This window comes from Polypterus senegalus, chromosome 1 (genome assembly GCF_016835505.1).
Source record: "Polypterus senegalus isolate Bchr_013 chromosome 1, ASM1683550v1, whole genome shotgun sequence".
NCBI lineage: Eukaryota > Metazoa > Chordata > Cladistia > Polypteriformes > Polypteridae > Polypterus > Polypterus senegalus.
Window position 1 is genome coordinate 166,736,258 of NC_053154.1, and position 23,752 is coordinate 166,760,009.

The 23,752-nt window shown below is 39.0% G+C and overlaps 1 protein-coding gene across 2 annotated transcripts in view; it reads right to left on the minus strand.

The window, feature by feature from the left end:
* Positions 1-12,662: 12,662 nt before the first annotated feature.
* nrros (negative regulator of reactive oxygen species) overlaps positions 12,663-23,752 on the minus strand; it is a 48,300-nt gene continuing 37,210 nt past the window's right edge. For both annotated transcript variants that reach the window (XM_039762324.1, XM_039762317.1), the window contains exons 2-3: positions 20,397-20,511; positions 12,663-15,099 (exon numbers count right to left, since the gene is read on the minus strand). In XM_039762324.1, the coding sequence (XP_039618258.1) occupies positions 13,225-15,099; positions 20,397-20,498 (1,977 nt within the window). In that variant the 5' untranslated portion in view covers positions 20,499-20,511 and the 3' untranslated portion in view covers positions 12,663-13,224. The remainder of the gene's footprint in view (positions 15,100-20,396; positions 20,512-23,752) is intronic.

Sequence of the window (23,752 nt, forward strand, 5' to 3'; positions counted from 1 at the left end):
TGTTATGTTAAATGAAGTTTCAAGGTAGGCACTGGAGAGTGGAGATATATTGCACGTAGATTAGCAGAGTTTTACTGTACTTTGTACAACATGACAATAATTACACTATAAATCCATAATGTTAAAGTAAGCCTAGTGTGCTTGTGGAAATGCAATGTTGTCATCTAATAAAACGAAAATAGTTAAGGAAGGGTACACTGTACAGTATGTCAGGTCTGTGGGGACTTGGAGACCTCACATTCAGTAGAAGCTTGCTTGTTCTGTCTCTTTTTCTCACATGAACAGGTTCATTCAGAACCTCTTTTTCTATTAATCCTTCTCTCTTTGAGTAGATGGTGCACCGTTCCTCAGTAGAGTTATTAAATATGTGGTTTCAAATCTGATTTTAATGACTCTTAATTTTCTGTTGTTTGGATCTTAGCTTCGGTTATATACAAGGATACCCCTTTGTAAAGTATTATATTGGACAACTATAATTTTGAAATGCTCTTTGTGTGTGTGTGTTGTTTTAAGCTGCTGCACAAAGTTATGGGTCTACCAGTTAACTAATTCAAGAAACAAGAAGAGCCTCATATGTATTCGCTGTTGTCAGCAGTGTTATTGAATGTAGACACTGTAAAGGTACAAAGCTACGGTGCCCAAGGCATAACACTTTGATAAGCAGATGTGACACGACTCAAAATGTAGAGCCGTGAAGCCTATGGTTTGGTACACTCACTATCAGAATTAGAGATTACAACTGTTAGTAAAATATCTCAGTTTGTGCTTCTCTTGTATTATTTAGTCACCCATTATTTTATATGCTCACTTGTCTTAGTCAGCATCACAAGGCAAGGATCCAAACTGTGTAGGACACCAGACCATCTGAAGACATAAACAAAACATCTGTACTGAACCGTTTTGTACGGAATCAGAAGAATTCAGGGTTACATTGAGCTTGATGACCTTTTTACAAATGCTTTTTTATTTTTTATTCTGTGTATTCCAAGGGATTCCATCATTGGGTCAACAGGGGCCATTGAAAATTAAATGAATTAGTTGAAAATATAACATTACAGTGTTTGAGCACTGCACACAATGCAAAGGAAAGAAAATGTTCATCTGGGCCAGTGCAGTTAGAGTCGTCTGCTAGGACTGAACAACTGGCTACAGGGTTTCTGCACGAGGAAAGACGTCGGTTTTCTTTTTGGAAAGGCCGCGTCTCTTCAAGCGTGATGGCCTGCATCCGAACAGTTTCGGTGCCCGGGTCCTCTCCAAAAACATATCGAAGGTAATTTGTTTATCTTGACTATCTATCTCTGCTCTTAACCCCTTCCGAAATGATACTGTTGTGCCAGGACATGATAAGTGTTTAATAGAATCTTCCGTTAAAGTGCACACCATTAATACTGTAATAAGCAATCTCAATGCATGTAGAAAATCTAGGAAATACGGCATAAACTCCAATAATCTAATTAAAATCACTATTTTAGAGGAACAATGTATTAAAACTATAAAACAGATCACAGATTAAACAAAAATACACACAGAGCGGCTAATAAAATAATTTAGTTCCTATTCCAAATATCAATAACGCACATAGTATTCATCTCTGCACCTCGAAACATTAAATATGGCACTATTAAATGTTAGAGCTTTAACTAACAAAACGTTTTTTATCAACGATCTTATTAGTGATAAAAAAATAGATTTTATTGCACTAAATGAAATGGCTTAATTCAGATGCGCAGCTGTTTTAATCGAATCTGCCTCCGGATTACAGTTTTACTCGTGCAGACCGCCAGGGAAAAGGGGGCGGATTGGCTAACATTTACTCGAGCCATTAAAATGTAAAGATGTCAGTTTTGGTAAGTTCAAGTCCTTTGAGTATCTCGCCGTTGTTATCATGGAGATTCTCAAGTTCTAGTACTATCCGTGTATAGACCTCCTAAATATAACGTGTCTTTTTGAGGAATTCTCTGACTTAATGTCAATTTTAATTACTAACTATGACACACTCCTAATAGTTGGCGACTTTAATTTTCATATAGATAATCAGTGTGATCTAAAAGTAAAAGAATTTATGAACCTCCTGGATTCTTTTGATTTGAGACAACTCATAAATCAGCCTACACATAAAGCAGGTCATACGTTAGACTTAGTGATTACTAAAGGACTGAAAGTTGATATAAAACAGATCATTGATATTGGTCTATCAGACCATTTTCTTCTACTTTTTAATATAGAAATAATGATAAAAAACACTCATGAGAAGCATATTGTTAAAAAACGCTTCTTTGACTCAGCAGCAGCTTTAAAACTTACAAACATTTTAAGCAATCAGTCCGTTTATAGTGCCAGCTATAATAGCGAGGATAATGTAAATAGTAAGGTGGAAAGATTTAATACTAAAGTGAGAGCTGCTGTTGACATAGTTGCACCTGAAAAGACAGTGAAAAAATCTTCTAGCATTGTTATACCATGGAAGACCCAAAGAGTGTCTGATTTAAAGAGAACATGCCGTAGAGCTGAGCGTCAATGGAGGAAGACTAAACTTACTATCCACCATGAAATATTAAAAGTCAAAATAACAGAATACAATAACACTGTCCGTCTTGAGAGACGCTGCTATTTCTCAAGATTATAAATAACAATGCTAGTAATCCCAGAGTCTTATTTTCTACAATTGATCGCCTACTAAACCAGGTAACTCAAAGGAATGCCTCCTAAGTGCTTCCAGTGAAACCTGTGAGGCTATCGCTGTATTTTCAATCAAAAATTAATGATATTAGAAATAACATAGTATATCCCCCAACACTAAGGATCCTCCTAAACCCCAGCATCCTGTTATAAACAAATTAAACTCTTTCACTAGGATAGATTTACCTGATTTACAAAAAATAATCTCTCAATTAAAACCCTCCACCTGCGTCCTTGACCCGATACCAACAAGGTTTTTCAAAGAAGTATCAGGCGTGCTAATTGATAATGTTCTGGACATAGTAAATTCGTCATTAGATACGGGGGTCTTCCCAGACTGTCTTAAGACTGCTGTAGTTAAACCCCTACTTAAGAAACATAATCTTGACCCTCAGCTCTTGAAAATTTTAGACCCATCTCTAACCTGCCTTCTTAAGTAAAGTTCTGGAGAAGGCAGTCATTATGCAGTTAAATGACCACCTAAATAAACATGCTATTCTTGATAAATTTCAGTCGGTTTTAGAACAAATCACAGCACAGAAACTGCACTCGTTAAAGTAGTAAATGACTTGCGTAAATGCAGACAGAGGCCATTTATCTGTTCTCATCCTCTTAGATCTGAGTGCTGCATTTGACACCATTGATCACAACATTCTTAGAAATCGCCTTAGTCAATGGGTGGGCCTCTCTGGCAGTGTCTTAAATTGGTTTGAATCCTACCTGACAGGGAGAAAATTTTTGTTAGTTGTGGGAATTACAACTCAAGACACATGATATCCAATATGGTGTTCCACAAGGCTCTATCCTGGGTCCGCTGTTATTCTCAATCTACATGCTTCCGTTAGGTCAGATTATCTCAGGGCACAACGTGAGCTACCACAGCTATGCTGATGACACACAGCTGTACTTATCAATAGCACCTGATGACACCGATTCTATTGATTCACTAACACAATGTCTGACTTGTATCTCAGAATGGATGAATAGTAATTTTCTCAAGTTAAATAAAGAAAACTGAAATTTTAGTGATCAGCAATAATGGATACAATGAGGCTATTAGAAATAAACTGGATACATTAGGATTAAAAGTCAAGACGGAGGTAAAAAGCTTAGGGGTGATTGTTGACTGTAATCTGAATTTTAAATCACATATTAATCAGATCATTAGGACAGCATTTTTCACTTAAGAAACATAAGTAAAGTTAGACCTCTTATATCACTGAAAGATGCTGAGAAATTAGTTCACGCTTTGTTTTCAGTCGACTAGATTACTGTAACGCACTCCTCTCAGGACTACCCAAAAAGATATAAATCGTTTGCAACTAGTGCAGAATGCAGCTGCTAGAATCCTAACTAGGAAAAGAAAATCGAACACATTTCTCCAGTTTTGATGTCACTACACTGGTTACCTGTGTCATTCAGGATTGACTTTAAAATTCTGCTTATGGTTTATAAAGCCTTAAATAATCTCCCCATCTTATATATCGGAATGTCTGACACCTTATATTCCAAATCGTAATCTCAGATCCTCAAATGAGTGTCTCCTTAGAATTCCAAGAACAAAACTTAAAAGAAGTGGTGAGGTGCCCTTCTGCTGCTATGCACCTAAAATCTGGAATAGCCTGCCAATAGGAATTCGCCAGGCTGATACAGTAGAGCACTTTAAAACACTGCTGAAAACACATTACTTTAACATGGCCTTTTATAACTTCATTTTAATCGTAATTTAACTTAATCCTGATACTCTGTATGTTCAATTCTTTATAATAACTATTCATGGTGGCTCTAAAATCGTACTGACCCCTACTCTCTTTCTGTTTCTTTTTCCGGTTTCTTTGTGGTGGTGGCCTGCGCCACCTCCACCTACTCAAAGCTTCATGATGCTCCAACAATGATGGATGGATTAAAAGGCAGAAGTCTACGTGACCATCATCATCAAGTCCTTCCGTGAGAATCCTAAATCCAAAGAGGACTGTTTCATTTATGTTAGGTAGAATGCCCAGAGGGGACTGGGCGGTCTCATGGTCTGGAATCCCTACAGATTTTATTTTTTCTCCAGCCGTCTGGAGTTTTTGTTTTTCTGTCCCCTGGCCATTGAACCTTACTCTTATTCGATGTTAATTAATGTTGATTTATTTTGTTTTCTTATTGTGTCTTTTATTTTTCTATTCTTTATTATGTAAAGCACTTTGAGCTACTGTTTGTATGAAAATGTGCTATATAAATAAATGTTGTTGTTGTTGTTGTTAATAATGTATCTCCTCCAACTGTAGGAAAAGGCAGTGTAAAAAATATGAAAAAAAAATTCTGTCAAATAAAACTGTCATTAGTTGGAGTGCAGCAGCAGACTGAGAGGACTTATACTTTAACAGCAAGATAAGATATGATAACTCCACTGATAAATGTATGTTGGAATCTTCACCAATATGTGTGGACTTTGTCTGTGTAGTGCTATTAAAGTTTAGGTTGTGTTTGGGAGAAATCTTAGATTTCAAAATAAAGGGCAAAGGAAAATTTCTTTGGTATTAACATTCACATCAGCTTATGATGGCTGTCCAGAATTTGAGTACTAACTTGGGAACAAATTCTATCTATCTATCTATCTATCTATCTATCTATCTATCTATCTATCTATCTATCTATCTAGGCGGACGGCTGGGGGTGGTATCCAGCCAGGACGCCTAGGAGGACCGGAGGAGGGCTTGCGCCTTCTCCAGAACACGACGAGGCGACGGCCCTGGTTGCACGGGGGACCATGGAAGCTCAACCCTGTAGGGGCCCATGGTCACCGCCAGGGGGCACCCCGGTGCCTGAAGAGCCCTGGACCTCAGCACTTCCACCACACCAGGAAGTGCTGGGGGGAAGAAGACCCCCTCCAGGGACTTATATAACACTTTTCTCACTACGCAAAGCTCTCTCCACACAGGGAGGACCCAGGAAGCAAACCCACAATCTCCTTACTGCAAAGCAGCAGTAAGTCAAATCCTACTTCATTGAGATACTAATAATTGTGTGGTGTCTCATCACCCTCCAAGTCAAGTATTCTCTGTAAAATCCAAAAAGAGTGTTCACATTAGAAGTGTTTGCCGAAGGTGGGAGTTGAAGCTACTTCTGACAGGGGACTGTCCCAGACGTTCCCAGCAGACCCTCACAACATGTATGGGCCTACCGGGCCTGACCAGCATCTTCCCCCAGCATCGAAGCCAACTCACCACCAGGTGGTGATCAGTTGACAACTCCTCCCCTCTCTTCACCTGAGTGTCCAAGACATGTGGCCGCAAGTCTGACGACACGACCACAAAGTCGATCATCGAACTGAGGCCTAGGGCATCCTGGTGCCAAGTGCACATATGAACACCCCTATGCTTGAACATGGTGTTCGTTATGGACACTCCGTGACGAGCACAGAAGTCCAATAAGAAAACACCACTCGGGTTTAGATCGGGGGGCCATTCCTCCCAATCATGCCCTTCCAGGTCTCACTGTCATTGCCCATGTGAGCATTGAAGTCTCCCAGCAGTACGAGGGAGTCCCCAGAAGGTATGCCCTCTAGCACTCCCTCCAGAGACTCCAAAAAGGGTGGATACGCCAAACTGCTGTTCGGCGCATACGCACAAACAACAGTTAGGACCCGTCCCCCCACCTGAAGACAGAGGGACGCTGCCCTCTCGTCCACCGGGGTAAACCCCAATGAACAGGCTGCAAGTCGGGGAGCAATAAGTATGCCCACACCTGCTCGGCGCCTCTCACTGGGGGCAACTCCAGAGTAGTAGAGAGTCCAGCCCCTCTCAAGAAGATTGGTTCCAGAGTCCAAGCAATGCGTTGAGATGAGCCTGACTATGTCTAGCTGGAATCTCTCGACCTCGCGCACTAGCTCAGGTTCCTTCCCCTTCAGAGAGGTGACATTCCATGTCCGAAGAGCCAGCTTCTGTAGCCGAGGATTGGACCACCAAGGTCCCCGCCTTCGGCCACCACTCAACTCACACTGGACCTGACCTCCTTGGTGGTGTGCCCATGGGAAGGGGGACCCAAGTTGCCTCTTTGGGCTGTGCCCGGCCAAGCCCCATGGGTGCAAGCCCGGCCACCAGGCGCTCTCCATCGAGCCCCACCTCCAGGCCTGGCTCCAGAGGGGGCCTGCGTCCAGGAAAACGGCGTCCAAATTTTTTACTCATCACAGAAGGTCTATTGAACCACTCTTTGTCTCATCCCTCACCTAGGACCAGTTTTCCTTGGATGGCCCTACCAGGGTCATAAAGCCCCGGACAACAGAGCTCTTAGAATCATTGGGACACGCAAACCCCTTTACCATGATAAGGTGGTGGTTTGAGGAGGGGACTTTAGTTTAGGTTCTGCAAAAAATGCATTTATCATTCATTAACAAGACCTTAACAAAGGCTTCTTTTGGCCTTAATTACGGTTATAAAACATCAGTAAAATGTTTATTCATCTGTGCAGTGTGGCACTTGAAATGCTGGTAAAACTATTTATGAACATAAATGATTCACAGGTCTTATAGTTAAGTATGCAACATCAAGAGAAATATGTCTCACCTAAAGCATCTTTAACCATTCCACTGTGAAGTTATTTTAGTAGGCCACATTACCCTAATGAATAACCACTCGGCTGCTGCTCTGTAAGTGTTATTAACACCAAAATAAGCCTTTGTGAAGGTCTTGTTACATAAGACTAAATTACTAATAGATGCATTTTTGCAGTACCTAAAGTGTTGCCCATAATTTCAAACACTGCAATCATGTCAACTCTCAATCTCCATCCTCACTCTCTTGAAGGTAATAAAATACAGATATTATATACGTATAAGTATGACAGAGGACACACAAGAGAGACCTTTGCCATGCAAGTGTGACGCCTGCTGCTTCGCCCAACAGAACACACACACACTTGATTACAGATGTGCCTTCAAACTTGTCATCCTCCAAACGCAGAGAAAATGATGGTAAAAAGACAGAGTGCACTTCCCTACAAACAGTGTGCCATTCCTGAGGGCACCACTGCATTTACTGCTTACGGAAGGGACTTTCAAAATTGAATTGACCTGTAACTCTTTTGGGGGACAAAAAGTGAGAAACCCAGAGTAGAGTGTGAATTGGTAAGCCTGACTGAATGGTTCCTATCCATTGTAGTGAACATCAAATTCTTCACTGTGAGTTAAATTAGAAATTCTTGTAATAAAACAGAAAGTTAGAAGTGTCTTACCAAGATTTTTTTTTTCAATAAGAAAAACTAAATAAATAGAAAAGAATTGATTGTTTTGCTTTATTCTTATTTTTCTTCCATATTTCCATTAGTTTTTAATTCTTGTAATCTCTCCACCAGTTTCTTTTCTTAAATAGTGTAGCCCAATACACAAGCAAGTAGCAGGGAGTGTTTTCCTCCAAAACAGTTTCCTATAATAATGAGAGTTTTTTTGCACAATTAATATAATACACATTGTAGCCTACATATAAATGGGTAAACTCAGAAGTAGGTGTCATTTTCTCAGTCGCTTTGGTGCAATTCTCAAATCAGGGACTTCATTCTTACCACTCTTAATGCAGTTCTCAAAACAGTTCAGGCATTTCTCATAAAACAGACTCACGTATACAAAAGACACTAAAATAATCAAAACCTTTTTTTAAATGTGTCAATAACTCCAGCTCTGTGACCAGCAATTAAAAACCTTTCACCGTTGTTTTAAGATTTAGACACCAAATGTTTTTATACTTTTATCACAACGTTACTGTCTTTGAAAAGAGTACTGCAAAAAAAGTGTAGGCCTAATGTAGAGTAAAAAAATGTTCAACCACAAAAATGAAATGTGAAGGATTTTTTTGAAACGTTATTTAATGCTTAAACTTAGAAAAGCAAAATGAAACACATGGAACTGTAAGGATAAGAAAACAGATAAAGAAATTTACAAACTTAGAACATAGCACCAACTACTGTATAGTACAGTAAAGTCATACTACATATATATATAAACTGCTCAAAAAAATTAAAGGAACACTTTGAAAACCCATCTGATCTCAATGGGAAAAAGAAATCCTCCTGGATATCATACTGATATAGACTGGGTAATGTGTTAGGAACGAAAGGATGCCACATCGTTTGATGGAAATGAAAATGATCAACCTACAGAGCCCTGAATTCAAAGACGCCCCAAAAATCAGAGTGAAAAAATTATGTGGCAGGCCAAAATTTTGCCAAAAGTTAATTGCAGCAACTCAAAATTGTACACAGCACTTTGTATGGCCCCTGTGTTCTTGTATACATGCCTGACAACATCGGTGCATGCTTCTAATGAGATGACAGATGGTGTTGTGGGGATCTCCTCCCAGATCTGGACCAGGGCATCACTGAGCTCCTGGACAGTCTGAGGTGCAACCTGGTGGCATTGGATGGACCAAAACATAATGTCCCAGAGGTGTTCTGTTGGATTTAGGTCAGGAAAGTGTGGTGGCCAGTCAATGGTATCAATTCCTTCATCCTCCAGGAACTGCCTGCATACTCTCACCACATGAGGCCAGGAATTGTCGTGCACCAGGAGCCACTGTACCAGCATAGGGTCTGACAATGGGTCCAAGGATTTCATCCTCTGATTAAAAAGTGTTCCTTTAATTCTTTTTGCAGTATATATATATATATATATATATATATATATATAAATCTAAAATTACTATAAAGTATAAATTATGAAATGTAAGGAACATCCTGTATCTCCTCTCTATTAGGTCACATCATTGTGGGTATATTGGGAAAATGAAGCTAAGGATAGAGCTGCCAGGCAAGAGGAAAAGATGGATGTGGCGAGAGAGGACATGCAGGTGATGGGTTTAACAGAGAAAGATGAAGAGGACAGGAAGATATGGAAGAAGATGATCCGCTGTGGCACCCCCTAACTGGAACAACAAAAAGAAGAAGAGGAAGAAGAAGATTGTGTCCACATCACGCCTGATGTCTTCCCTTATGAGACACAGAGGGTAAAATCTTTTTACAGGCCGCACCCAGCCTCGACAAGCCTCGGGTATGACATCCTCACAGCCAGCATCCATTGCTTCCAGTACAGATATCTGATTATGAGGCTGTCAATATTACACCTTCCACCTCCAAGCAGAGAAGAATTCATCAATTGGGTTGAGGAAAGGTGAATATGGCGGCTGCAACACCATCATCATTTGTTGGTGGGTTTCACCACCATTTCCTTAAAAAGTTGGAGTGGTGAAAAAATACATTGTCCCAAATTAACCCATGAAGTGGCATGTTGGCTCTCTCAATCACCCTTTCTTTTTCGGGATTGAGGGCATTGTAGAGCCTATCTAAGAACTGAAAAAACCGGTCTGTGCTGCAGGGCCCAATGGCTGCAGCATGCTGAATTACCCCATGCTCAGCAATAGCAGCACACCCACGCTGACCAAGCACATCCTTCTGTGGCCCCCTGACCTATGAAGCTCCAGCCACGGATCCTTACTTTAATAAAACTACCATTAGTAATTATTTACATTTATATAGCACTTTTCTCACTACGCAAAGCTCTCTCCACACAGGGAGGACCCAGGAAGCAAACCCACAATCTCCTTACTGCAAAGCAGCAGTAAGTCAAATCCTACTTCATTGAGATACTAATAATTGTGTGGTGTCTCATCACCCTCCAACTCAAGTATTCTCTGTAAAATCCAAAAAGAGTGTTCACATTACACGTGTTTGACGTAGTGTAGCTGAGAAAAAAGGGGAAAACATCTCTATATCCTTACTTGTACATACGTACAGGTGTCTAAGCTCTTTTAAACTCTCAATATTCCATTCAAATGGAACCTGGTACAGCTGTTTCGTAGAGACACCATGTCTTTTCAGGACCATGTCTAAGGTAGAGAGACTGACAGAGCCAATGTTGTGAAAAATGTCATTGTTCTCCAGAACAGTTCGCCGGATCTCTTTAAGCCTAATGGCATTGCTCACTCTCACCATGGCCACAATTGCCATCTGCTGCTTGTGTGTCAAAAGTTGCCTTCTCCCACCACAATGAGACAGTGATAGTATTCTGACAATACAAAGGTCATCAATTTACCTATTGTTATGCAGAGGCCAAAGGTTCTACTATTTACAGTAAACTGCAGAAATTTAATGTTGCATATGATACAGAAATACAGTAAATGTGGGATCAGATACCTTTTCTCATTCCTGAATGTCCATATTACAGAAGCCACTGTAGACCATGGCACCTGAGGCTGCACCCGTCAACCAGCTTCAGCCAAACTTAGGCCATGGTTGATAACATGGTCCACAGTTTTTGCCCTTATTTCATTGGACACCCTATGGTATTGATTCACTCCTCTTCCTGTACACCTACCTGTTGTCCTGTGTGTGCTCCTGTCCTCCTTGCCATACCACGCATTCGGTCATTATGTCCTCTCACACATCCGGGTTCTTGTACCTGCATGACACCTTCTTCCTGCTCCATTTTCAGCACTACTGACTGGGTGAAACACGAGCATCATATCTGCAAGTGTGCAAGTACTGCAGTGCGATGACATGCACCTGTGATACAAGACTGAGAGCAGCTGTTTTTATTTGTTTCAACTAAACATCTTCTGAGATCATGTGTTTCTATTTGCTTTCAATTGAAGGGCAATTTACAGTACTACTAACAGTGGCAGTATGTTATTGGCTTTTCTCTTTCATACATATTTTAAAAATGTTTAAAGACATTTGATTGAAAACACTAATGCAATGCTGGACAATATTGAGGTGAGTGAGAGATGTGGATTTCTGACTGACAAAAGTACAAACTGTTTTGATGAGTTGTCAGAGTCAGATGAGAAATTCAGCAACACAGTGACAAAACGTCTTTAGTAGTGAAATGTGTGTAGACACAAAGGCTGTTTGTACAAACACAATGAGAAATGCTAATGTGGCTGGGAAATGTGCTACTGATTTGAGAATTGTGTTAAGAGTAACAAGAATGATGTTCCTGATGTTAGAACTGCATCAAAGCAATTGAGAAAAACTGTAAGAGCAGCCATACCACATGCACTTCAGAAGAGCTCATCCACCTGAAACTAAGCATGTTCTGGCCTAGGCAGTACTTGGATGGGAAACCAACCAGCAAAAACTTGGGTTGTTGGTGAGGCCAGCAGGGGGCGCTCACTCTGTGGTCTGAGTGTGGATCCCAAGTGCAGTAGTGAGGAAACACACGTGCTGTAAAAATAGTGATGTCCTATGAATGAGAGGTCCTGAGTCTCTGTGGTTGTAAAAGATATCTGGGTATCCTCTGTAAAGAGCAGGGTGTACCGCAGTGTTCAGGCTAAATTGCCCTCCATGGCCTAATCATTCTGCCCCCCTAATCATCCCCTATCTCACTCACCACTTGTGCTGGTGCAAAACAGCTGCTGTTTCATCATACTGGTGAGTGTTATACATTAGTGGTGGTTGAAGTGGCTATGAATTAAAAGCACTTTGAGTAGTGAGAAAAATGTTATATAAATGTGAAGAATTATTGTTATAAACATAAGGAACTTTTTCATGTACCAATTAAAGTGCTTTTTCTACACACCAGTGTTCGCATCCATTCTCTGCATTACTTCATTGTAGTGAGCCGCCTGTCGTGCAGTATGTGGTCACATAAGTGAAGCTTTTGAGCAATTTCCAAAACAAGGCTTTTGTACATGTGAATATGCTGTCAGTGTTCATTTGCTTTTCCTTTTTTACTTCTCCATTTGTCTTGTGGTAAAGCTTTGCTCAGTGCTTTTACGCATTATTCATGGGGCAACGTGGGTGAGAAACAACAGTTTTAATTTCCGTAGCTGTGCCACATAAGTGTTTCTTTATCTTAGACTTTTTTTTCCAGATCTGATGCACTTACAATTTTGTTATATGAATATTTACCATATTGTCAATTAAAATAATATAAACTGAACAAACATAATTATCACCATATACTAGAAGTCACAATGAAAATACATTTTTGTAAACATTTATTTCTCATATACACTGAAACAGCGGTAAAAATATACAAAATGCAGAAAATATTTTCTATTCCATATTCGCAGATATATCGCATTTCTTGTTGGAAGACAGAAAGATAAAAAACTTAGTGAAATCCAATTAAGGTTGCTATACCTCGTGACAGAAAAAAATCTAATTTCGAAATTGTGTTATTTAGGGTATCCTTACAGTATATCCAGAATTATACAGGACACTTGAGAGTTTGGGCATACAATGGCTGAAAGTCCACTTATTTTCTTTTGGCTTCACATTCTTCTTTCTCACATACTACACATCACCCAGGTGCCTAAACACTGGCTGCTTGTAAAGATTTGTACAACAATAGCCAATCAGAAAACTCACACATCACTACTGTCATTGGTCAATACAAACTACATCAAAGATTAGCCTTCCGGATTGTCAAAATCCTGGACAACTTTTTAGTCACATTATCAATAAATAATTTTAAGATGCTGGGATGTTATATGTGTGTATTTTGTCATCCATCCAATTCTGAAATATTCTGTTTGCAATTGCAATTTGTATACCTAAAATAATTTAACGCTAGTAAGGTACAGAACTCCTGCATCTTCTCTTAATAAACCGAGGTAACAGCCTTGGATTAAATGACAGAATAAACACCACACCGGCACAGACAAAGGTAAGACAAATGGGCAAGAACAGCAGGACATATAACCAGATAGATTCTCCATCCCTTTTGTTGCAGAGACTACTGAGGAACAAATCCATGTGAATGTCTCCTTGGTTCAGCGTTGAATGAATGCACTTTACATCAGTCCTATCTAAAATGCATGTTGAATTTTGTCTTTGGAGGAAGTGCCACCAGTCTAGACTACAGCAGTTGAATGGATTTCCCCCAAGCAAAATAGCATTCACTTTCCTGCTCAACCCCTTGGTCTGTGTCAAATCGATGGCTGTTAACTTGTTGTCTCTCAAATTCAGCTGGCTTAGGTCAAGCCGCAAGGCAGAGTTGGGGATTTTGGTCAACCAATTTGCTGAAATATCCAGAAATTTCAGTTTTTGGAACATAGAGAAATCAACATCTGTAAAACTAGTGTTCCTGAGGCCTAAATAGACTAGAGTCCGAGTAAGCCCTTGTAAAGAGGACTTTGGCAGGAGGATCCCTTGATTATCTGAGAGTTCGAGATGGGCAATAGGAGACCCAGAAAATGAATTTGTGGGAATCTCTTTAAGATCGCAGCCTCTTAGATAAAGAAACTGAAGAGAGTTAATGTCATTCCATGCCACACAGTTGGTGGAGTTCTTATCATGGAAAGAGCAGATTCCAAGATGGTTGAAACTCAAGTCCACTAATTTGATTTTGGACAATCCTGAAAATATCTGGCGAGGGAAATGTTGTAGCCCATTCAAACTCAGGTTGAAAACCTGAAGATGGGGAGGCAAATCAGGAAAACTTTGCTTAAGATTTGAAAGTTCATTGTCACTCAAATCTAAATCCTGAAGTGAAACTGGGATTTCTGAAGGCATGAAGTCCAGTGATTCTAAAGTGTTATGTCCTAAAAGTAGCCCTGTCAAGGCTGTCATTTTCTTTATGAAACCCTTTGGCAGATGAGTCAAGCAATTGTAGGTCATGTCTAGAATGTTCAAAGACGAGATGTCTCTTTGAAGAGTCTCCTCCCACAGATACGTGGAAGAAATATTAATAACAGTCCCATTCAAAAAGACAAACTGCAGCATGCTGGAGGATTTGGAAGAGCTGCCATTTCCTGTAGTTTCATGAAATGCCACTTGGTTTCCAGATAACAGCAAATTCTTAATGTGGCTATGATATGGCAATAGTGGGAAGAAAAGGAGTCGGTTGACTGATAAATCCAATGTTTCCAGTTGGAAAGCCTCTTCTTGATTTTGGGATGAAAGAAACCATTCAATGACATTATGACTCAAATTAAGATGAACCACTGAGGTGAGATGAAAGTCTACAATGCACGGAAGCTGATTAAAAGCTATGTTGAGTACTTGGAGTTTGGCCAAGCCACGAAAAGCATCTTCTTCAATCTCATATAGAAGATTCCTCTCTAAGTTCAATTCACGTAGGCTGTGCAGCTTGCTGAAGATTGATTCATCAAGCCTCATGAGAATATTGTGGGAGAGAGACAGGACCTCCAAGTTAGTGAGATTCTGGACAAACAGTGCTGCCATGTCTTCAGTCAACACATTCCCAGAAACATCTAGGTTTCTTAAAGATGTCAGAGCACTCAATGCCTGAGCGGTCTTCTTGTAGTGTGTATAAAGGAGGTTGTTTCCAAGATTAAGAGTGTGCAGTTGAGAAGTTTTAGAAAACACACATGTCATTAACTCAATAAGATTGTTGTTAAGAAAAAGTTCCTCAATTTCTTCTGGTAGCTCTGATGGTACAGACCTCAGCTCACAACCACTATATTGTGCAGTCTTCTGGACCTAAAGTTAAGAAAAAGAAGCATTAACAATGAACTTCAGGGCATCAGTTGCATTTACTGTATAAGGAAGTACAAAAGAATGACGATTAAACAATATTTATTTAAATAAAATTGCTTGATACCTGACATGTCATTAATTGGGACATAGGACCCATGTACCAAATATGCGAAATGCTCCTTAGCCAACCTCTGAAACTTCACATTCTTTGAGTATGGACAGCAATCGTCTCGGAACAGGTCTAATTGCTGTCTGTATGGACTGTTCCAGCCACTGTTGTTTTCTCGAAGATTTACATGTTAAGTCAATTGGCACCACTACGTTGATCCAATATGAGTATTTCCGATGATATGTCAACACCCTGTCAAGTGTTAGTTCCTGTCTTGGAGCCTGTACTATCAGGAGGTGTTACATCTCCTAGTAATATTAAAATTGGATGAGTTTGATTCAGTAATGAGATGTCACCAAGAAAGATTGCTTCAGTGTGGCACACGAGGATGGTGTGATCTCACATGATCAAACTGGGGCCTCCACTGACTTAGCTTCTCATTTTATACAGGTACTGGAGGACTATGACTGATCACTCTAAAGGTTCTTTTATTTATTTAGCCCAGCTTGTGGATTTTGTTCAGGTGAGCACAGTCTGATGCTGAGTTTTTTAATTTTTTGGTTCTGAAACACATTTTTTTTCAATATTGAGAAAATTATGTTGTTTTGAAGTCATTCTGATCAAATGATTTTTTTTTACCATTATTTTTATTACAATTCTACAACAATGCTTTGTATAAGGTTTTCATTCATAGACTTCACCTTTTTATGAATTTTTGTTGTCAGCAACGTTGTCCCATTGCTAATACATCACAGCTTAGAAGTTGCTCCATGTGACATCATTGAGCCGACGCTATTTATGACGGCAGTGTGGAATCTTTTCTGCCCAAGTTCTTTGTGCTTAAAACCTTCATGTGATAGCAAGTGTGAAAATCTTTATAGGGAGTTTGAATTCTCTTGTTTGTTTTTTACTTTGATTTTTAGTTTACATATTGGGCTTTGATGATTTGAAGTTTTGAGACTTCTAGCTTTAAAACTTGGTTTGATAATTCCTTTTTCATCCTCTGGTCCTGTACCTTGTAACCTTTTTAGCCTGGCATTCTCTATCTTCATACAATACTGAGGACCTTTTGGTAATTTGATATACTGTATAATAGGTTTATTTTAATTTCATATTTATGAGGCTAGAGATGATGCAGAAAAACATTTGATGAATTACACAGGAAACAAAGTTGTTCTTCCTATTTCCCCTGCAGTGTCTCTCGCTCTCTCTTTTCCTAAGTACATCCTAGGATGAAAAGTAACTCTGTACTTCTACTTCTCCTGCACATATGGTCTACAAAATTTACAAGTAAACTAGGTGGACAGAAACATCTTTTTACAGCTTCTCCTCGGTATAAGCAAAACATAGTTTTTGTAAGCAACTTAATAAAACGCCACCGTCTCACTCCTTCTTCTACATTCTGACTGAGAGATGAATCTTCTAAAGACTAAGAAACATTTAATCCAGTTAAGATGAGAACAACAAAAACAAGACACAAAACAATTATTCAAAAGTTATCCTTTTAAAAAAAAATGTAATGCTCTGAGCCTCTAGCCATGGATTCGGGAAGTAGAAAAATTATTTGCTGTTGCCACGACTAAGCTGGCACAAACAAAGTGTTGCAGAGGTCACAAAATATATGCTGCTGAGTTACTAAATTTCAAGTAACAACAAGGAACTAAACAAAAGCTCAGCATGTGATATAAGAATCCTAGCAGGAACTTAATAACCTACACTGAAAAAAGCAGTTACATTATAAAGACCTTATGGACAAATTAGCTAACATTTGCTTCACTCTGTTGTGCCTACCTGGACAGAGTGAGTGCCTGCCTAAGATTAACTATCTGTGATGCGAAAGCTTTGGGGTTTGTAAATGCCAAAGATCTCATCCCCATCAAACTCATTCAATTATTTATGCGACAGAGGAATGCATCACTGGGAAATTTTTGATCTACCTATCTGATTACCGTCATCCTCACTGGAGAGGCTGAAGGTATCTCTGAAGGTGCCCCAGTGATGGTACACTCAATTTAAAGCTGCTCAATATGAATACCAGTCCAGATGGAATGACTGACACTGTAACTGATGCTGTGGATGATGCCCCATAACTACATATCTGGCCCAGAGTCTAAGAAATCATTACTCAGTGAACCCAGTGGAACATATTGTCTTTTTTGTAACAATCGTCATGTGAAATCTTTGTCATCATCTGTTAATACCTCATAGTGCTTTCACAGAAAAAGGAAGAAAAAAAATGAAGGGACAGGAAGAGAGAAAAGCTTCTCTTAGAGCCACTATGAAAAGAGGAAACAACCTCTGCTTCACATTCAGGAGGTGGTCTCCATCCAACTGCTCACTGAGGCTGAGTTCTTTAGCTTCCAACATTAGAAGCTTTCACGTTGGTGTGGCCATAAATTACTTGACTTTCAACTACACCACCAGGTAGGTTCATATTTGCAATTTGAGACATGGAAAACAAGAAGACAGTGCTAAATATGTACCTGTTTAGTTAGATCAGGAATAAAAATTTTGTAAGAAGTCCTCTTTGCGTGCTCTTCTCTGAGTTCTGGTCATTAATAATTATTTTTAATTTACTAGCAATTAGTAAATTGTGTTTCACTCACTCAAAATATGAAACCAATGTAAGCAACACCGTAAGGAAAAGACGCTGCTGTCTGCTGCTCTATTACCAGGTTACTTTACATTTGCGCCCTTCCTTAATTACATAGCACTTAAGTCTTGGAAAATACTAGGCCTCTTAACCTTCAGAGAGTTGATGCATTGTTAATGTTCTGATCAGGAGCTTTTATTAGTTTTTTGTGAAAAATCCTGAATGTATTTTTTTTTTACAAACTATGCATTGATTTTGGAGGTTTTGAGACTCAATAATTATGAATGTAATGTTAGTTTTGGACTTGTGAACTGAAAGTGAACTGAACCAGTTGAATATTTTTAATGTTATACTATTACACCATCTTTGTTTTCATTGGTAATTACTGTCATGGTAATTCTCCCAGAAATCCATGGGACACGTGCCATCTGTGACATGGATAAATTCTTGCATTCGTGCCTTCTAAAAAAGATTTTGACTTCCCATTTAAGAATTCTTCCTCTCATTTCTGGTTTTTAACTTCTGGTTAACATTCTAACTTTAACAAAAGATTGGTCTGAATTATGGTTCAGGCTTTATCTTGCACATCGAGTACTTGAATCTTCCAGTCATTTTCATTAAAGTTTAATACCTCTTCACAAGTCAGTATACTTCCCCCAAATAAAGCTTTAATTTTCTTAACCTGCTTAGTCCAGACCAAGGTTTTAGATGGTCAGAGCCTGTCCTTGTTCCACTGGGTGGAACAAAGAAACCATCCCCAGAATAGATGACAGTTCCTTACAAAGCACAATCCCAATGGGCCAATTAACTTGACACCCACGTGTTTGTTATATGGAATTAAACCAGACCTAAAACACAAATGTTGACCATTTTGATAATCAAATCTGGGACCCTGGAGCTATCAAGTGAAAACCTTAACTACTGTGCCACTCCAAGTGGAAGATGAAAGCTTTACATCTGCAGCTTGGGCTATCTGGCTTACTTAAATGGGAGCTAATATTCATTACATTTCCTACTTTTATTAAAATCATGGAAGAAGTGTCTTTTTTAAAATGTATTTCATATGAGTGGGTAAGCCAAAAGAAGGAAGTTGGTTTTAATTGAGGTTAATGTATGTGGCCTAAGAAGTAGAGATACTACAATATGCTGTTTTTATTTGCACATTACCAAAAAAGCATTTTAAGAAAAAGATTTTTTTTGTGTGTTGGTGATGTTTTGCAAAATGCAAAGCAAAACAACAAATTATCTTAAGTCCAAATGTGGATTGTTATTGGGTGACCATCCAAAGCCTTTGTCTGACATTTTATTTATATATTTAGATTAGATTTAGATTTTTAAAATTTTTATATAATGGCTTGCTTATGTTTTACACTCAACCTCGACTTTCTCTGCTATATTTAAGGGCCATGCACATGCATACATGGTGCACACTGTACTTGCTTTGTCTTGCATTCTTCTTCACTATATCTGTTTAGAATTTTGGACATTATAAAGGGTCATGAGGCTCAAAGCTGGCACCAATGTGGTGAAAAAAGGTCCTAAAGCAGAAAAGAAGCCTTGCACAGGCCAGGATGTCGTAAGGTCTCTAAATATACTGAGTTCTCTGGAAATGCTTTTTTTTGAAGGCACCGGAATAGTAAAGAGTGAAAATGATGCCAATACTCTGCTTGAATCTTAAAGAGCACAAAACTCATCCTTAACTAAGGGTTTCTGAGTCTCTCCAAAAAGAGTTTTTACAGGGAGACTAAAAGATACCTTGGCCAAAAAATGGCAACATATGATCCCAGTCCTGGAGAATATGGACCAAACTGCACCTTAAGAGGATAAGCAACTGGAGAGTTATCATGGATCGCACAAGTCTTTTGAGGGTGCTGAAGGTTTGAGTGTTTCATCACTTTGTAGAACTTCTTCATGAATTAATAGCAAATCCCATTTAATCCAGGCTTAGGGTGACAGGTTACCTCAGTTTATCTAGTAACGTTGGTTGCAAGGCAGAAAAAAATAATGGCAGTAACCAACAGCAGGGTGTACTCACACCCAGTCACACCCTTGCAGCTTACTCATATAGGGCAGATTTAGAGATGCCAACTAAACTAAGAGGCAGATAGTGACCGGGAATAGAACTTGAACCCAGGACCATGGAGGTTTGAAGCAGCAGTGCTAACCACTCTGCCCACAAAAAAATTAACACTATTTATTATTACTTTAAAGATAGCAAGTTAACTAACAGATTGAAAGAGTGATTAAAAAGGATTCAGCACATTTAAAAGCTGATCATCACTAAAAAAAGGAACAGTTTCTTTCAACAACAAAAAACATGCAAAACCTAAAATCACCTCATCAAGCTGAACATTTCTTTTAAACAATTAAGTTTGAAAGTCTCAAGAAAGGAAGTGTTGTCTGCTCTGTCATTCCAAAGTTTTATATAATATACCAAACATTTAATAGGTTAATGTAAAATATTTTCTTACTCAAAACATTTTTTTAAAAATGCATACATAAAATACTGACTCACTCAGAATATGCAAATCTGGCTCACTCAGTATGCAAACTAAACCGGCTAAGAGAAGAGAGGTGCACAAAGAATGGAGGTCTTACCACTTTGCATTTGGGATTGATGGGTGGTGTAGCAGAAACCCTGGTCCAGGTATAATTCACAACGATGAGCAAGACAGAGAAAGCACCAGACTGCAGCTGCATCTTAACACTTTTCCTGAGGGAGAAGAGGGGCATCATGTCAGTTACTGAAAAAAAATCTTTTTTTGCTTGCCACATCATTCAATATTAATAACTTTATTCATAAATGCATTTAGTTATGTTTCCTCCTGCTGTCCCAAGACTCTGGGTGACTGGAATCACTAAACCAGCCCACCATTATTGATGTGATTTTTGTTAAGAGTCTGCTCTAAGACTATTGGCCAATTCAGGATTAACTCCTGCCCTGTACCTAATATGCTTTGGCTGCCCAAGACCCTATAATAAAGAATAAAAAAAGTTCAGAAATGGGTGACTGGGTGAATAAATTTAGCCAGTCCTTAATTGATGAAGTTGTGGAAAAAATAAAACACATTTGCGTATATCAAATAACATATGTCATGTATAGCTATTTATATTTACACATATGCATCTGTAGAGGTTACCCACAGAGTGGACACACACATGACTTACACTTCGTTAAAAAAGACCTTCTGTAGCCCCTGTGGGTTTACCATTGCTGTTAATCTACGAAGGAGATGCCACTGCTAGACTTCAAGAGGCTTGCATGCTGGGCACTATGACAACATATTGGCCACTGGAATCTTTCAACTGATTGTACTTTTAAAAATAGCAAAGTGGAAAGGGAGATAACTCATATTTAGAGAACTTTTTCCGTGCAAGCTGTCATCATGATAAAGATCGATGGTTTTCTAGTTGGCTAGCTGAAATGTATAACAATTGCTTTGGTACATGTGAGGGCAAGTAGATGTAAAAGCAAGATGAAATCTTAAATCAACTCTTAAAATAAATCACAATAGTTTTAGTCAGCTTAGCTTCCATTTATTACCATTAGCAACAAGTACCGATAGACCACTTAGCTACATTAACCCTTTAAACTCAGTCCTATTGTTTTGGGCCCACCAGCGGAAATGAATCATAATGCTAAATTTTTAAAAACCTACATAAGATTACTCATTTCCTCATTTTTATAATTCACGTAAATTGTGTTCCCATTGAAATGCCATATTGGATACCATGATAGCACATTGTAATGCTCTTTTTATTTGTTCTTCAAACATGGTCAGATTTTTGTAACACAGCAACACCAGCTTCCAACCTCTCTTCCGTGGCTTTCTTGAACATCCTGATTTCATTTTGTACAATCTAATGGACGGACAATTATCTGCCAAATGAGAGGGTGTTTCAACTTTCAAATGACTCCACATTCCACTTTCTATATTTCATAATTATTATTATTATTATTGTGTAAAGACATTTTTAAATTGTGCAACTGTTGGTGTTGTAATTTGGATACACACAGTATGATTTCTTTACTAGTGTCACACACATACAATTAGGAAGCAGCTAAAGGGCTTGAGTAATTGTAATACTACGTTAGACCATGGTGTGGCTGAATGTGCTGACGGTCTCTCTCAGTTCCTTGTAGACCATTCCCAGGAAATCCCGCCAGGTTCTGGCACCTCTGATGACGTCACTACCGTGTCTGCCGCCTCTGATGACGTCACTCTCGATCCCAGCATAGATGACATAATTTCCTCCACCAGCCCTTAAAACCGCCATCTTACCTCCATGTATTCAGTTCTGTTTTGGACTCAGTCTTGTAAACTACTCTATCATTTTTCAACCTTTTGCAGCCAGGATCATAATATACAGGTGGCCGTCCCCAAACCTTTTTGACTGTCTGGAGTCTTTTTGTGACACTAGCTATAATGTATATATTCTAAAAGACTAAGATCTGCACCAGGGGTTTTCAAAAATGGACAAAATGAATCTTGTTTTTGTACTGCTTGAAAACAGCAAAACTAGACATATTATTGCAGATGTTTCATTACAATGTTTTTTCTGGGTGTTCCTGACATATTCGCTGACACTTTTATGGTTTTTGAAATCTTATTCCAGACACCTACAGAAACAAGAATAGCTTCCATCCATCAATTCATTGTATAACCCGCTATATTCTAATTACAGGGTCATGGGGGTCTACTGGAGCCAATCCCAGCCAACACAGGGCGCAAGGCAGGAAACAAAGCCTGGGCAGGGTGCCAGCCCACCGCAGACAAGAATAGCATTCAAGGTGCTTTTTGTCTTTTCGCAAAAATATCACTGTATTTTGCAACTTATTCTGCTGCAACATACGTGTGAAACAAACCTAATTCTCCAGGTTTAGAATTCCTGAAAGAGAGATGTTTAACCTTCCTTTTGGATAAAACATGAATATAGAGTGAAGGATGATGAGGTTATGGCCAGTAAAATCAAAGTAGTAGAAAATGGACAAGATAAGGCTGAATTTAAAAGGTTAAATAAAAAGATACATGGAATATATGTGGCAATTAAAAGGGCAGAGAAATGCACACGTCCAATGACATGTAAATATAATAGGAGCCTCAAACTCAGTTCTTGGAGGCCTGCAGTGGCTGCCATTTTTTTAATTAGCTGCCAAATTACTGCTGTTACTAGAACACATTTTGTTGCCTTCAAGTAAATCACATCACTTCTGAAGATTCTGAAACTACATTTCTTGTTTTCCCCTTAATCTGTGGCCAGTTAACAATGAGCACTGAACTGCTTCAGCTTCTTCTGCTAGTGCAGTGGTCCTTAAACCCAGTTTTGGGGACCCCATCGTGGCTGAAGGCTTTTGTTCCAACAGCTTCCCAATCAGTCGCTCATTTTACTTTTGACTGATCTAATTTATTTAGCTGGGCTTTTGTCTCCTCTCTTATTCTGTATTGAGAACAGTGTGGCATTGTGATTTTTACATTACTTACATTTTTGCTATAGCTTCAATTTAATTTTGCTCAATTATTTCTACCCTAATAATGACAATTAATAATAAGCAGAGCTGACACCTTGACAAATAACACCAAATGCTAAAGGCTGCGACTACACAGCATCAGACCCACTCACACATTATTGAGTTAATTAATGGATTAAATAACCAGAACACCTGGAAAAAAGAATGAAATTGATAATGATGAAAATCTTAAAAACCAAGTTATAAAAAAAATGGGGCCCTCATTCCTGCCTCTGATAAGGTAAGTGACACCACTCTTGGACGAGAGGGAATGCTGGTACTAACTGTATGTTTTCTTTCTACTTCTGTTTTGAGGAGACCCCTAAAGAGGTGGCCTAGCCCCACCCTCAGTACCCAGAGATGCTTCTACCCTTTCTGCCTCGAGTACCATAAAAACAGAAGATCCCCAGAAGGCAGTGTTCTTTTGGACCAGACCCTCAACAAG